The 17002-nt window shown below is 47.1% G+C and overlaps 1 protein-coding gene across 5 annotated transcripts in view; it reads left to right on the top strand.

Moving 5' to 3' along the window:
* The window catches only part of ELAVL2 (ELAV like RNA binding protein 2), a 355320-nt gene that overhangs the window by 110288 nt on the left and 228030 nt on the right, over positions 1-17002 (top strand). For 4 of the 5 annotated variants that reach the window (XM_077475153.1, XM_077475156.1, XM_077475152.1 and 1 more), the window contains one exon: positions 10473-10713. In XM_077475153.1, coding sequence (XP_077331279.1) covers positions 10473-10713 — 241 coding nt within the window. The remainder of the gene's footprint in view (positions 1-10472; positions 10714-17002) is intronic. The other variant, XM_077475155.1, reaches the window with a different exon arrangement.

Below are 17002 nucleotides of genomic sequence, written 5' to 3'. Positions count from 1 at the left end.
GGGCTTTCCAGGTCAGTTATCTCTACTTTGATTAATGCTGGGAAGCCAGCTTCTCGAGCTATATATTATAGAGCCTGGAAAGCTTACGTTTCCTGGTGAGTCCAAGGGTTGGTACCCTCAGAGATATATTATAGGCAGAATTCTTACCTTTCTACAATTAAGCGTAGAGATGAAGTTGGCCCTGAGTACTATGAGGGGCCAAGTCTCAGCCTTATCAATTTTTATTTCAAAGACTGCTTGCTATGCATTCTTTAGTCCAGGGTTTCATGCAAGGAGTGCTGCGGATTAATCCGCCAGTTAAATCACTCTTAAGCCCTTGGGACTTAAATTTAGTTTTGTTGGTGTTACAAAAACAGCCATTCGTACCATTGCAGCATGTTCCCTTAGTCCTTCTGACTAGGAAGCTGAGGTTTTCGTTTGCTGTATCCTCAGCAAGGAGGATTTCAGAATTGGCTGCTCTTTCTTGTAAGGAGTCATATTTGATTATTCATGAGGACAGAGTGGTGTTACGCCCTCGTCCAGGTTTTTTTCCAAAAGTGGTTTCAGGCTTTCATCTGAAGATATTGTCCTGCCAGGGTTTTTTCCCAAGACCTTGTTCCAGGGAAGAAAGGTAACTACATTGTCTTGATGTAGTGAGAGCAGTGAAAATGTATTTAAGAAACTGCTCCGATTCGTAAGACTGATGCCTTATTTATTCTGCCAGAGGGTCCTAAGAAGGGGGACAGGCAGCGTCAAAATCCACTGTCGCTAAGTGCATTTGGCAAGTTATAATTCAAACTTATGATTTAAAGGGAAAGATTCCCCTTTTCAAGTTAAGGCGCACTCTACCAGAGCGGTTGGTGCTTCTTGGGCAGTGCGTCACCAGGCCTCCAGGTCTCAAATCTGCAAGGCCACGACTTGGCCTTTAGTACATACATCTGCAAAATGTTATCAACAGCATGTAAGATGGAATGAGGATATCGCCTTCGGGCGCAGTGTGCTGCAGGCAGCAGTATAAGTCCTCAGGTCTGGGGGTTACCCTACAAGTTGTGTCTCCCTCCACTCAAGTAGCATTGCTATGGGACATCCCACCAAGTAATTACTTGAGACTGTGTCCTATGATATACGATAAAGAAAATAGGATTTTTAAAACAGCTTACCTGTAAAATCCTTTTCTTGGAGTACATCATAGGACACAAAGCTCCCGCCCCTCTGTTTTTATGGGGTGAGAGTATATTACTTATAGTGCTTGGCTACAAAAACTGAGTGCTCCTGGAAGGAGGAGGGTTTATATAGGGGAGTCAACTTCCTGTATTGGTTATACCAGTGTCAACACCTGAAGGTAGGCCTATAACCCACCAAGTAATTACTTGAGACTGTGTCCTATGATGTACTCCAAGAAAAGGATTTTACAGGTAAGCTGTTTTAAAAATCCTATTTTTGCAAAGAATTGTGGGAAAAAATAACATCAAAAAGCTCACCATGCCTCTTACTAAATACCTTGGAATGCCTGCTTTCCCAAAAGGGGTTATTTGGGGGGTATTTGTACTTTCCTGGCTTGTTCGGGTCGCAACAAATTAGTTTGGCTGCCAGCACATCAGGTGTGATAAAAATTTTTTATGATTTGCACCACAGCTTGTGGATTCTATAACTTTCACGCAGACCAAATAATATCCACAAATTTGGGTTTTTACCAAAGATATGTAGCAGTATAAATTGTGGCCAAAATTTATGAAGAAAAATTTATAATTTGTAAAATTTTATCACAGAAACAAAGAAAAATGCGCCCCCCCCCCAAATTTTCGTTCTCCAATTATAGCGCAAAAAATAAAAAAACCCAGAGGTAATCAAATACCACCAAAAGAAAGCTCTGTGGGGAAAAAAGACAAAAAATTCATTTGGGTACAGTGTTGCATTCAAATTGTCATTCAAATTGTGAGAGCACTGAAAGCTGAAAATTGGTCTGGTCACGAGGGGGGTTTAGGTGCCCAGTTGTCAAGTGATTAAAATGTGTTTAATAACACTTTTATTGCCGTCCGTAATAGGTGGTGACAGGTACTCTTTATGGAGGGATTGGGGGGGTCTAAAAGACCCCCAATCACTCCTTTGCATGTCAAAGTATTAAGATCACCGAAAAACGTATATGAATACTGCATATTAAAATCCGGAGCCATTGGCAGCCGAGTAAACAGGAAGTGACGTTGTGACGTCGCTTCCGTGTTTACATCCAGGAGACTGGAACAAAGCAGTTTCTGGCTTCATTCCCGTCTGTCACTAGCGTGCCGGAAGCGGCGGATGTTTGATCGGGCCTTCCGGTGGAACAGGAGGTGGAACAGGAGGCCCGGGAAGAGTGGCGGGAGGGACGTCCCCTCCCACTCCTCCGGGATAACAGCCGAGCGGCTATTAGCCACATCGGTTGTTACACCTGGAAAGCCGATCCCCTGCTCTAAACAACGGTATAACTCCCGAAAACCGAGTACGTACATCTGCGTACGCTCGGCTGGAAGGGGTTAAGAATCCAAATCGCAATCTTTTTCTGTTCCTGATCTTCAAAGCATCATGTCGCAATTCTTTCTAACAAGTGCAGAGTTCCCACAGCTGGAAAAAAAAATCTAAAAAATCCAGGCAGCCTGTAAGTTTAATCACAATACACGAATAAGTAGAAACAAAGTATCTTTTGGAAAGAATTCCGGCGTGTAAGTGAAGGATATTTAACCAATTCAAGACCAAACCTTTTCTGACATTTGTTGCTTACAAGTAAAAAAACATAATTTTCTGCTAGAAAATTACCTGAAACACCCAAAGATGATATAGATATATATATATATATTTTTTTTTTTTTTTTGAGACCCTAGAGAATAAAATGGTGGTTGCAATTTTTTTTTGTCGGACCGTATTTGCGCAGCGGTCTTTCAAACGCAATAAAAAAAAACAAAAAAAAAGACAGTAAAGTTAGCCCAATGTTTTTTGTATAATGTGAAAAATGTTGCACCGTGAGAATTATCTTTATTCTAAGCAAAAAAATTGAGTCTCATTTTAGCCAATATCGTGCTGCTCTAAACAGCATTATTGAACCTATTTATTGGACATAATAGCAAAAGCATTGAAATGCAGTGTCTGTAGGTACAATGCATTATAACCGTTGCCAAAATTTGAACATTTCCATTGATGGCAGTTTAAGGACATATTCCCGCCCCCCTGCTTTAGTGTTTAAAACTATTTATTTAAATTTGATTGAAGTAATTTCAAATATAGCATAAGTGTTAGTGTTCCTACTTATACACATGCTATGCAGTAAAGTGAAAATCTCAAAAAAGGCTGTAATTCTTCAAAGTAAAACATGGTGTTTGCAAATCCGTTATTACTGTAAGACTAGGTTCACATGGCAGTAGTCACTAAAAAGTGATTTCTCTTATATTCACTGACCGACACAGCTCCTGTCTGTAACTAAATGGGTTGTATAGCCTGCCATTGGAAGAAACTAGGCAAAATTGTTACACAATACACAGAACTTTTAGTCCCGCCCCAGGGGGGCGGACCCTATGCTATCAACCCTCATCACTGCTCCCAGCAGATTCAGTTATTATTTTGTCTAGTAAGGAGAATGACCTAGGAACCCTGTGGGCCCTCTCGGTCCATGTTTTTGCTGCAGGTTTGATTTTTGCGCACGATGAAAGATCCTGGGATCTTCTATTAACTGCCGGCTGGGTGACAGGCTGGTTAATGATGATCCTTTGTAGTCTCCCTAGTCCTGACATCGGGTGTGAGCAGGCTCGGCAGGCCGCGACATGCCTCAGCTCCAAAGGTGGTCGGTGAGCTTCAATGCTCTGGGGTATACATATGATACACACATACTGCTGTCTGGATCACAGTATACCGGGTCAGCAGCTACCATGTAACTGCGCAGGAGTAGGTCTGTGATGGAATGTCTCCCAGGTCTTCAGGACTGGTAAGTACGGCTCTCCCTGCTTCGGTGGGGTGAGCAGTTGGGCATTCCCTGTGGGGTTGATTCGGGGGCCACCTCACCTCCCTATCTTCTCTCCCAAGTCCCTATCACCCCTCCTTCCCCCCCTCTGAGGGGGGTGGCTGCATGCGCTGTGGGGTGTGTGTGTGTTCTCGCTGGTTTCTCACCTGTGGGGGCTCTGCGCGGCTGGCGTTGGTCCTGGTTCCAGTCTGGGGGGGTCCCAAAAGCGTCTGTGGAGGTTGTTCTGGCTTTAGGCAGGCAGCACTGTTCTAGGTTTGTTCTGTCACTGCATGGCGCTGTCCGGTGGCCATCTTGGATGTGGGAAAGCCTGTATTCCCCTGGTGAGCTTCAGCAGCCATCTTCTTTAGGATCTCCTATTAGTTACATTGGCGGCCATTTTCTTGAAGCCTCAGTGCTCTTTTTGCCGCAGTTCTCTTATGGCAGCATTACATGTGCTCTCACTTCTCACTTCACTGCTCTCCACTGTGTGTACAGGACGCTGGATGGCTCCTTGCTGAACGCTGAAGCTGGCTCTGCAGAACGTTTCACCGCTGTAACTGGGAACCTCCTAGGGACTACAGGCATTGCTAGTGGCATTCACAGAACGCCCCAGGGTGGTGAGTCTAGCGCTAAGTACCCTCCCACCTCCTCCATGCGGCGGCATCAGGAGGGTGGGACCTTCACTGTCCTAAGTCCCCTTGCAGGTGGCAGACAGGCTAGGGTCAGCATGGTGTTTCTTCCCCCGAAATCCAGGCTATAGCAACCGGGTCACCTGCAGATAGCACGGTGCGCATGGACACCCTGACGGCGGTCCTTGACTCTTGTTGCTAAGATAGAGGTGGCGCAGGGAAGGAAAGGTGCACTTAAGAGGCCCCTGCCCCCCCCCCCCCCCCCCTCCTCTGAAGAGAGCTCTGATGCAGACTCGGGCCCTGCTGCGGCTGGAGACCCCTGCTCTGATATTTCAGACGAGGCTGACCAGGACCATTCGGACAGTGAAGATGATTCCCCGTCCAGGCGCGACAAAGCGCTTGTTGGAGCACTTATCACAGCTGTGCGTGATACCCTGAAGATTCAGGGGCCAGCGGATCCCTCTGCTGATGTACCGATCCCTTTAGGGTCCCACAAGCCAGCACGTTCACCTAAGGTGTTCCCGTATTTCACTTATTTTGACGAATTCATCTACAGGGAATGGGGTCGCCTGCAACTGACCTTTTCGATCCCCAAAAATTTGGCGGTGCTTTACCCCTTTGAGGAAAGCCTTCTCAGAAAGTGGTCAGCTTCTCCGGTCGTGGAGCCCCCAGTATCCAGGTTAAATAAAGTAACCATAAAGGATCCTGCCGATAGGAAGGTCGAGGCGGTTGCTCGTTCCTTGTTTACGGTTGTGGGGTCAGCCGTAAACAAGTGACCAGTACTTGCATCCGCACTGGTGTCGCAGACACTGAGTGGGCAAAACTTTTTCACCGCGAATTGGGAGAGCAGAACGCCTCCCCTGTCTGCATGGAGCTAGCAGACCAACTAGTGCATGGCCTTAAGTACCTGTTATCCAAGGCTTCAGTGTCTATCCCTCTGTTATCCAAGGCTTCAGCTGTGGTGCTGAGGCACCTAATTTGGCTGAAATGCTGGTCTGCTGACCAGGCATCCAAGAAAGCCCTGACGGATCTTCCCTTTCTTGGCGAGCGGCTCTTTAGAGCCTCGTTGGATGACATTTATTAAGAATGCCACTGGTGGTAAGAGTACACTACTCCCACAGGCCAGGAAGGCTAAGCAGCCTCGCCGCAGGCAAGGGCCTTCTTTTTCCGCTCACAAGTTGCTTTTTCGTCCGCCCTGTGCTTCGGCAAAATGCCCCCAGCCCGACAGGACGCCCACGGACGGTCAGAAGCCTGGAACCGCAAGCCTAACAAGCCTGCGACCAAAAGTGCTACCGCATGAAGGTTTGCCCCCACCCACTTATCGGGTGGGGGGGGGGTCGTCTTCGGGAGTTTGCAGCCCGATGGACCTCCCGGTTATCCGACCAATGGGTCTGCGATCTGATTTCCACAGGTTACAAGAGAGTTTCTCTCTTGGCCGCCAAACAGATTCTTCCCCTCCAGCATACTCATGTCCCCGGTTCGTTGGAAGGCCCTGTTAGGGGCGGTAAGGGACTTGCTCAATCAGGGGGTGATTATACCGGTTCTGAAATCGGAACGCTTCCAGGGGTTCTACTCAAATCTGTGGTTCCCAAGAAGGAAGGGGTATGTCCAATCTTGGACTTAACAGCCCTCAATCACTTTGTAAAGGTGCAGAGGTTCAGAATGGAATCCGTTTGCTCAGTAGTCTCTGCACTCAATCAAGGGGACTTCCTGGCGTCCTTGGACATCCAGGATGCCTACCTGCACATACCCATTTGCCTTCGGCATCAAAAATTTCTGCGTGGCAGTAGGGGAAGCCCACTACCAGTTTGTGGCTCTTTCTTTTGGCCTGGCATCAGCCCCCCAAGTCTTTACCAAAGTACTGGCTCCAGTATTGGCGTTGCTGAGGCAGTGCGGGATCGCGATCGTGGGTTACCTAGACAATCTCCTCCTGAGAGCATCTTCCTCCTCAGAATTAGAGGAGGATGTGGCAATCACCATGCAGACCCTGCAAGAATTTGGGTGGCTTTTGAACCTAAAGAAGTCGGTGGTTGTACCAACTCGGCGTCTGGAGTACCTGGATTTACTATTGGACTCCAGGGAAGCGAGGGTTTTTCTCCCCTCTGACAAATTGCTGACTCTCAGGTCTGCGGTCAAGCTGATGAACCACAAGTGGTCGTCGCTCCGCTTTTACATGCGAGTGCTGGGACTCATGGTGGCTTTGTTTGAGGCAGTACCTTATGCCCAGTTCCACACCAGAGTCCTGCAGAAGGAGATAGTGACAAAATGGGACAGATCTCAGTTGTCCCTGGATCGGCAGATCCAGGTGAGCCAACCAGTCAGGGATTCCCTGATCTGGTGGTTGAGGCCCCCCGTTGATTCAGTCCGGAAAATCGTTTCTTCCTCTGAAATGAACGGTGATCACTCCGGACGCCAGTCTGTCCGGCTGGGGTGGAGTGATGGGGATTCAGTCGGCACAGGGCCTCTGGTCAACGGAAGAATCCAAGTTGCCGATCTGCTCGAATTGAGAGCGATCAGGCTGTGCCTCCACACGTGGTCGACAGGTCTTCAAGGGCGTCCGACCAGGATTTAGTCAGACAATGCCACGGCTGTGGCGTACGTAAATCACCAAGGGGGAATAAGAACCTCAGCCGCTGCTTGGGAGGTCGCTCACATACTTCGGTGGGCAGAGCGACACGTTCCGGCCCTGTCAGCCGTTTACATTCTGGGGTGGAAAATTGTCAGGCTGACTATCTGAGCCGCCAGATGCTGGACCCAGGAGAATGGGCGTTGCATACGGAGATATTCCAGCTGCTGTGCCTGAAATGGGGCACTCCAGATGTGGATCTCTTGGCCTCCCGTCTCAATCGGAAGGTGCAGATATTCGTGTCCAGGGCGAGAGATCCGTGGGCAGACGCGTAAGACATGATGGCGGCTCCGTGGGATCAGTACTAGCTAATCTACGCATTTCCTTCACTAAAACTGTTGCCACGTCTACTTCGCAGAGTGGAAACCGAAGGGATTCCAGTAATCCTGGTTGCCTCAGATTGGCCTCAGCGGCCCTGGTACGCAGACCTGGTGCGTCTGGTGGCAGATGCTCCCTGGCGACAGTCACTGCGGGAGGACCTCCAATCTTTCACCCTGCTTTACCATCGCTGGCTTTAACGGCATGGCTATTGAGCCAGGTGCTGAGGAACCGGGGTCCGTCGGACTCGGTGATTCCAACTATGCTGAGGGCATGGAAATCTTCTCGGAAGATATACCATCGTACCTGGAAGGCCTACATCTCCATGTGTGAGGTGAAAGGGTGGCATCCGCGCTCCTTTTCTATATTGAGGATCCTGCTGTTTCACCATTTAAGGGGAAAATTTCAGCCCTGGCTGTCTTTTTTTTTTTTTTTTTTTTTTTTTTTTTTTTTTCAGTGACCCCTGGCGTCTCACTCATTAGTGAGTACCTTTGTTCAGGGGGTGCGACATGTAGTCCCTCCGGTGCATCCTCCATTACCCCCGTGGGATTTGAACCTGGTGTTGGCGCTTCAGAAGCTGCCATTTGAGACTATCAGGGAGATTCCCCTGTTGACCCTTTCACAGAAGGTGGTCTTTCTAGTGGCTCTCTCATCGGCCAGGAGGGTTTCGGAATTGGCAGTCTTGTCCTGTAAGTCGCCTTATCTGGTCATCCACAGGGATAAGATGGTGTTGCGTCCGCAACCGTCCTTTCTAGCAAAGGTGGTTTTTCGGCTTTTCATATCAATGAGGACGTTGTATTACCATTGTTGTGTCCTAAGCCGAAGCACCCCACGGAGGTGGCCCTTCACGCGCTCGATGTGGTTAGGGCTCTGAAGGTGTACTTGTCTCACAGCTCCCTTTCGGAGGCCAGACTCGCTGTTTGTTTGTTTTCAGTGTCTGGTCTTATGAAAGGCATGGCGGTCTCGTTGGCCACCATTTCCAGGTGGATCAGACAGATCGTAGTCCAAGCCTACACCTTGAAGGGGCAGGTGCCCTCCTTTCCGGCCCACTCTACAAGAGCAATCGGAACATCTTGGGCCTTCTGACACGAAGCGTCTGTCACTCAGGCGTGTAAGGTGGCGACCTGGTCGTTTGTCCATACTTTACCAAGTTCTACAAGGTAGACGTCAGTGCATCGGCTAATGCTTGTTTTGGCCGCAAAGTTTTGCAGGCGGCCGTGTAGTTGCAATTTTAGTTTTTCCTGGGTTTTTTTTTTGGTAAAAACACAGTACTGTTTTTGTTAATCCGCTGTTGCATTACTTCCGCAATGTTGCGGTCTTGGGGATCACTCCTATTGAGGATGCCTGGTTATATGGTGGAGTTTTCCACACACTGTTGTTTTTTTGTGGGTTTAGTTTCACTAGTTCCCACTTGCCATGGTGGATGAAGTTTTTATGCTGTTTTTCCCCAGTCCTCGTTTGGCACTGCTTGGGGATGTCCCATTTAGTTACAGCTGTGTCGGTCGGTGAATATAAGAGAAAATAGGATTTTTGTACTCACCGTAAAATCCTTTTCTCTGTAATTCACCGACCGACACAGCACCCACCCCTCCTTTTCTCTACGTTATACTGCTTGTTGACGTACTGAACCTGCTGGGAGGAGTGAGGAGGGTTGATGGCACAGGGTCTGCCCCCCTGGGGCGGGACTAAAAGTTCTGTGTATTGTGTAACAATTTTGCCTAGTTTTCCTAATGGCAGGCTATACAACCCATTTAGTTACAGAGAGGAGCTCTGTCGGTTGGTGAATTACAGAGAAAAGGATTTTACGGTGAGTACAAAAATCCTATTTTTCAGTGGGTGCTAGAGTAAGCAAGGAGTTGCGGACTATCGTTTTCTGTGATTGCTAGAGCAGCAGCCAAGCTTCCAGGGGGGATATTGACACCTTATGAATGTTTTTTCCAAATAGCAATTTTGCATGGATCTATTTTACTGCAGACATGAGTCAGGCGGCACTGCCTGTCAAGTTAGATTTGCTGCATCAATATGATCCCCCTTTCTTGCTGTAAGCTTTCGGTGGCCTAACCACACATTGCCACCTTTGTAAACAAAGCCTTAGTTAAATACTTTGGAATGTTTTCCCAAACATGAGCATAATTGTTCACGTTCACCAGAGGCACAAGACCCTTTCCCATGAAAAGCAGTTTTAGCTTAAGCTAAATTCCAGCTACAACTTTAGTTAAGGACAAAAAATTGCACTTAACCAATCTACGCTTTTGCTATCCCGCACAGTATGTCTTCATCATTAAATGGTGATGCTGTTGTGGGTTGAGTGGTGTTGTGGTCATTCAGCCCATTTCCTGTAAGATATTGACCAGCCACTTATGAGGTGCCATGTCATTCAGTCCCTATTTGTACCTGTGAGATGCTTAACATATTTTTTACATATTTTATATAGAACATATTTTGCTATATGGCGGGCGGCAAGTGGTTAAAATCCAAGCGGTGAATTAAAAAAAAAACTTTCTGGTCATGCAGCTCCACCCTTCCTGAAGCCTAAAATTATGGGGTGTTTTCATGAGGGCGAATTGCGATCAGCCAGCTTTCTATGAAAAAGCCTGTTCTGTTCCCAACTAAGAGGGGGGTTTCTTAGCTTTAAAAAAAAAATAAAAATCTGGCTACACAATATTTTTACCATAACATGAAATACTAGTTTGCAATGATCATGGAAAAATGTATTTATACACTTCAGTGGTCATAAACCAGTGTGCTAATACAATTGGCTGTTAGAAGCTAATTTCAATTACTTTAAAGTGATGCTTTTGTTTTTAAAACTTATAGTCAACATGTATAAATGCTTATTTCATGGGCAAATCTGGGGTAGGATTGACAGAGCTTAGCAAAATCCATTTGCAGATTTCTCTCAATATATATTTTTGACATTTCCTTCTCTTACCCCTTTCCCCTCCTCTCTCATTAGCAGGTAATAGCTGCCATGGAAACACAGTTGTCCAATGGACCCACATGCAATAACACAGGCAATTGTCCAAACTCGATAAACAACTGCACATCACCCGTGGACTCCAACAATACAGAGGACAGCAAGACCAATTTAATAGTGAACTACCTTCCTCAAAACATGACCCAGGAGGAATTGAAGAGCTTATTTGGAAGTATTGGTGAGATTGAATCCTGTAAGCTTGTGCGGGATAAAATAACAGGTATAAAACATTTTTAAATAACTTTTTTGGAATTTCCTTTCTGCAAATGTTTAAATTCAAATCAATACCTTTAGTTGCAGTTTAGTATACAAATCCTTGGATTTCAGAAATATCCTGTAGTGAGTAATGACTTTAAAATGCTAGGTAAAGTAAGATGTTCCTTGGCTTCCTTGCATTGCTTCACTGCCAAGACCTTGTCACTGGGAGTGATATCTAAGCATACATTGTGACAGTGGATTTGAGGGAAGGCGCGCACACACACACACACACACACACACACACACACACACACACACACACACACACACACACACACACACACACACACACCTGTGCTAATTAGCTCTCTGCTAATCTATTTATAGTACCCACCCGACACAAATTTCAGGCTGGTTTTATCTCGGTGTCGGAGAACTTGTCAGAAGTGCTGTGAAGAGCTGTGCTGTGAATAGACACTCTCTGCTAATCTATTTATAGCACCCACCCCAACACAAATTTCAGGCTGGTTTTATCTCGGTTGTTGAACAGAATAACAAAGCAGCTTAAAGACACGGACTTAAAGCTTTGCAGAGCGATAACAAAACACTACAGATATGTGCTTGGGTCAAATTTCATGAATCAGGTTTACATCCAATTTAAGCAGTTGTGTCCCCCGGGTCTTTCATCTTATATACCCTAAAAGTCTCAGCATTTTCTCGTTTGATGTCTTGGCTCTGTACATTATACTTTGTGTTTTGTAGTCTATCCTAAAGCCTGGTACACACTTTAAAAAGAAACAGGAGCTTGCTGTATTAGCTATGCAATGTTAGTACAGCGATCTCCCTGCTGAGCTATTGTGACAGGGGGACCCCAAACCAACCCACCACGACTCCTGCCCCCTCAACGCTCAAATCAGATGACCCCCCTTTTATTCTACATGCCATTTTATTTCTTGGAAAATGTGAGTGCAAAATCTCTCTGTTTTTAGACCTGTGAATAAATTGTTTTTTAAAGAAATCTACACCCAGAGGCGCCCCCTTCTTCTTCTCTTTCTCTGTAACAGTCTAGGAGCCTGGTTTCAGCTCCCTGTGGTGGCAGCCCTGCATGTTGAAAGTCCCACTCAAAGAATGAAAGACACTTTCCTGGGACTTGAGAACTAAAAGTTCTTATATGTATTATCGTCCTATATAACTTTATACAGACAGCCCTTTTAGAGTATATTATCTGATTTTTTGCGCCTCTACTTGTTGTGTCCCCTCAACGCACCTGTCTGTGCTTGTCAGGTGCCGATTGGATGCTGGTTTTCCAGCATGCCCATTCAACAGAAGACAGCCAAGCAGATGCACACATGGGCTGATTGTCAGCCAGTTTCTGTTGAACTTGTCGATATTCAGCCCCTTCTGATCGGTAGCCCAGTTCCCTAAACACTCTTATTTTTATTTTTAATACAAACGTTTTTATTGGTTGAGAAGTAACAGACATAACAAAAATAGTTACATTGCTGCATCAGACGATAACAAAATAGTACACTTCATATATGGTCATATAATTCAGTATCTTAAAAAAAAAAAAAAAAAAAAAGACAAAATACGCTTAGCCTAATGAGAGATACCACTCAGTTATCCGAATTATCAGTATAGGGCTAATAAAACAATGAACCAACCTTTAAAGCTGACCATTCATTCAAGGAACTATTAGTATCGTAGTCCTGCTCTTCAATAAGTAGTCCTATCCTAGCTCAGTGTGCATGGGAGTTCATAACCATCTGGTGGAGTAAGCTTGGAGGCCAAGATATTGGAAACCAATCTCATCCTAATAGGGAGCTCAAATCCATCAAACACTCAGATAATCTCATGAGAAAGGTGGGGGAGAGATACCGCCCCACCGGACCCTGTGCTCGGGGGCCATTTGGCCCATTTAGCAGCACGAATGTGCATAGTGTCCATGATTGTATGGTGAATCCGTTCCATGAGGCGGATAGAATCCATCCTCCGAAGGACCTGGGGCCAGGGAGTCAGATGTTAGCGCCAATGTAGCGCTATAGTCCATTGAATGGCGCAAAATAGTGTATTGATCAACCTTTGGGAGGGTTGAGGGATCCCAGGGATCGGGGCAAACAATAAGCACCGTGCAGCCGTCAAATCAACACTAGACCCCACAATGGTAGCCACTGTTGCAGAAACCTGATCCCAAATGGGTTGAAGCTGAGGACAGCTCCAAAAAGTGTGGAGTAAGGTACTAACTGTAGCAGTGGTCCCCAACCTTTTTGGCACCGGGGACCGGCGTAGTTGAAGAAAATTGTGCCAAGGCCCAGTGGGGTGTATGCGGCTTTTTGCGGGCAATTTATCGTGGGCGATGGCTGGCGTTGGCGCTTCAATCATCCCGGCACCATCATTGATATGATAGGATGATTGAAGTGCATTATTTCTATTATTACATTGTAATATATAATGAAATAGTTCAACTCACCATAACGCAGAATGTGCCAGTGTCACTTTCCATGTCGCCTGTCACCAGATGCAGATTGTCACTTTCCACGTCGCCTGCCTTCAGATGCAGCTTGTCACTTGCCGCGTCACTTGTCACCAGAAGCATTTTGTCCCTTGCCACGTTGCCTGGCACCAGATGCTTTTTTGTCCCTTGCCATGTCACCTGCCACCAGATGCAGCTTGTCCCTTGCCATGTCACCTACCACCAGATGAAGACTGTCACTTGCCATGTCGCCTGCCTTCATATGCAGCTTGTCACTTGCCACGTCATCTGCCACCAGATGCATTTTGTCCCTTGCCACGTCACCTGCCACCAGATTTGGATTGTCACTTGCCACGTCCCCTGCCATCAGATGCAGCTTGTCATTTGCGAGGTTGCCTGCTATCAGATGCAGCTTGTCATTTGCCACGACACCTGCCACCAAATGTGGATTGTCACTTGCCACCACATAACTGTTGTCACTGCAGTGGTGGCAGCACAGGTGTGCACATTAGTTCAAGCCTGGACCAGTGTAATGCCGCGCTGTGTCAGCAGAGGAGCAGTAAAGGTGGCGGGCAGTGAGAGATGATCTCATCTCTCTGTTCCCCCGCCTCACCTCCAGCATTATAGCATCCCCCTGTGAGTGCGGAAGAGCGGCGATGCGGGCGGTTGGAGATGATCTCATCTCTCTGCTCGCTCGCCTCCGTATAGCGGCCCGCTGTGTGCGCGTAACAGCGGTGATGCGGGCGGGCAGTGAGAGATGATGTCATCTCTCTGCCTGCTCCGCCGCCGCTCATCAGAGACAGTGCAGCCTTCGCGGCCCAGCTGCAAGCAGGCCACGGCCCAGCAGTGGGCCGCGGCCCGGGGGTTGATGACCCCTGAACTGTAGGACATCTCCTGAAACAGAGGTTAGGGACCGTTGGGTAAAATTTGTGAACTCTATCCGGTGTGAGATACCACCGCGTATGTAGTTTCACTATAGTGTCTTTTATAGCCATCGCTCTGGAACATCTATGCATATTCAGGATCATATCCCGCCAATCCTCGGATGAGAATTCGGTGGCTAGATCAGCTTCCCAGAGGCACATAGCCCGTGATTTCTCTGGCTGTTGAGTCCCAATTAGAAACTTGTATATAGTTGAAATACCACCTCTATCCCTGGAATGACGATAGCATATGGATTCAAATTGTGCACTAGTGAGATCATTAGGGGTTTTATAGTGTGACTGAAAGAAATGGCGAATTTGAAGGAATTTATAAAATTCCCCCCTCGGTATCTCATAGTGTGCCTGGAGCTGCGAGAAAGAGACAAAACTGGCTTTATTACAAAGAGCTTGTAAAGTGATCAAAGATTTCTGGATCCACCATCGGAAGGTGCTAGGTGATTCAAAGGCTAGGGGAAATCTCCTATCCCCCAAAAAAGGGGAGCTAGGTCTCCCGGCCTCAGTCCCTCCTGCCACAGGATGCCTGGGAGGAAGTATGAGCGTATCGACTGGGTTTCAAATGTATCTATGATACGTAAAAACGTATTATAGAAAGTGCATTGTGTGGTATTTGGGGCGTACAGATTAACAGTCCCAGCCTTACCCTGCAACATACCTTGGATAATAAGAAATCTATCAGGATCTCTATAAATGTGGGAGGATTCAAACTGGACATTACTGCGAATAAAAACCAACTCCCCTGGACTCAAAAGTGGTACAGTAGTGTAATTTATAGGACTTATGAAAACATTTAGGGCAAGCCGCTGAAGAGAAATGGGTCTCTTGCAGAAAGATGATATCTGCACCAATTTGTTTATAGTAACGGAAGGCCTTCCTCCGCTTCTGCGGAGAATTGAAGCCTCTCACATTATGGGAAATGATACGTAGACCCATGCTGTCTGGGAGTTATAAATGCACAACTGTGAGTTTCATGAGTAAAGTTTGCTACCTCATACCAGAGTCCAGTGCCAGGGGAGTCCCAAGTTCCCGCGACAAAGCATAGCATCTCCAGGACACAGCCATGACCAGACCTCCACCAGTTAGAAGAGCCAAATACAGTAAACATACACAACCACGTTTGAGATCGAACAGTGAGGTCAGCATAACATAAAAACAAACAAAAAAGTAACCTAAAACACTATGGGGTCGGGATGGGAAATCCATCCAGACCAATTAACATGTAAACAAAGGGCACTCCAGCCCTTCCACTTGCTCCACCCGCTCCCCAACGCAGAGGTGGATAGGTAAGAGGGTAGGGAGAGTGCAGTCCACAGTCGCAGGGTTAAAAAAAAAGGGAACCCCGGTCAAATAGGAAAACTAGAGAGAAAATCAAAAAAAAAAGTGGGGGGGATCAAGTAGGGAGTGGTGTATGGAGGGGGGGGAGAACATGAGGCAAAAGGAAAAGATCTCCGGGGACAGGGAGAACCAAAGTTGCAAGCATAGCCATGCTGGGTTGAATTGAGCATGAAAAGAGCTCAAGTAATCCATTTATGCCAAGTAGTTGATCCAGGAGTGGTGTCCACTGAGGATAAGGGAAGGAAGGGGGGTGGGGAAAATAAGGGAGGGAAGAGGAAAACAAAAATTATAAAAATTCAGGGGGTAGAAAAAAAGGGGGGAAGTTTATCAGTCTATAATCTCATGGCGACACCTGATATCCTGTTGCGCTTGCCTTGACTTAGCCGAGAGCACTATCTGTTCCGTATTGCGATCAGATTTCAGGCAATGGTTGCAGTCTGTGGGAGCGTCTATCCCTCTGAGGCGATGGGGGTAGCCCAAATGGGAGATGGACGAGGAGTAGGTGAGTGCCTAGGGGTTTGTTGTCGCTCCAACATTCCTAACTTCACTAAAACTTCTCTGCCCTCAGCAACTGTGGGGACGATGTGCGTGGATCCGTTGTGGGGTATTATCAATTTAAATGGAAAGCCCCATCGACAGCGTATCTGTGCTGTCTGCAAAGTAGAAGTGATTTCTCTCATTCTTCGTCATTTTTCCAGTGTCACTGGTGCTATGCCTGGAAAGATTTGTAGGGAAGCCCCATCCAGCTGAATGCGCGGTGTAGTACGGGAAGCTCTGAGGATTTCTTCTTTTATGTGGGAATCTTTAAGGCACATAACAATATCGCCGGGGGGGGTTTCTCCGGAGGGGGTTTAGGTCTCAGTGCCCTATGCAGGCGATCAGTCGAAGGATTCTTTGAGTTGGTTTGGTAGGAGGAGTTGGAACAGCTTTACGACCGTAGTAGGAAGGTCGGTCACCGTTTCGGGGACCCCCCGCACCCTAATATTCCTTCTGTTGCGGTTGTCCAGATCCTCCAAATGGTTCTGGAGTTGGACAACCATGTCCCCCAATACCTCATGATCCCGGAGATCAGTATAAGCCATTTGTAGTTCGTCATGTTTTACCTCTAGGAGATCAGTCCTACTTCCCAGGGCCGCTAGCTCTTGTGAAAGTGTGCTAGTTGATTTATTTAATTCCGCCTGGAATTTCCTGGCCAGTCTGTCATACATGTTTGCTAGACTGTCTTCCAAGTCACCTTTTGTTAAGTGTGTATCCCCAGTACCTGTAGGAGATCCCGCCGTCCGCGAGGCCTCCATGGCCGTGTGAGCCTGGGCGCCATCTTGGGACATCTCCTGTCTTTCAGTGACCCGCAGAAGGTAGTTTGTAAGAGAGCGCTGAGCTGTTTTCCGCTTGCCTTTCTTGCACATCGGCATGCACGAGTGGTCCCGCAGGAGGGAGAAGCTATTCGTGAGTCGATAGGTGAGTGGAATCGTCCTGGGGAGTGCTATAGAGTCTCCGTCGTCCTTGGAGCTCCTGGGTTTAGCTGCCTGCTCACGCCGCGCATGCGCCCCCAAAACGCTCTT

This window comes from Lithobates pipiens, unplaced genomic scaffold (assembly GCF_037356315.1).
Source record: "Lithobates pipiens isolate NorthernLeopardFrog02 unplaced genomic scaffold, aLitPip1_a1.2 Scaffold_13, whole genome shotgun sequence".
Lineage (NCBI taxonomy): Eukaryota > Metazoa > Chordata > Amphibia > Anura > Ranidae > Lithobates > Lithobates pipiens.
This window is presented reverse-complemented; position numbering and strand designations above follow the sequence as displayed.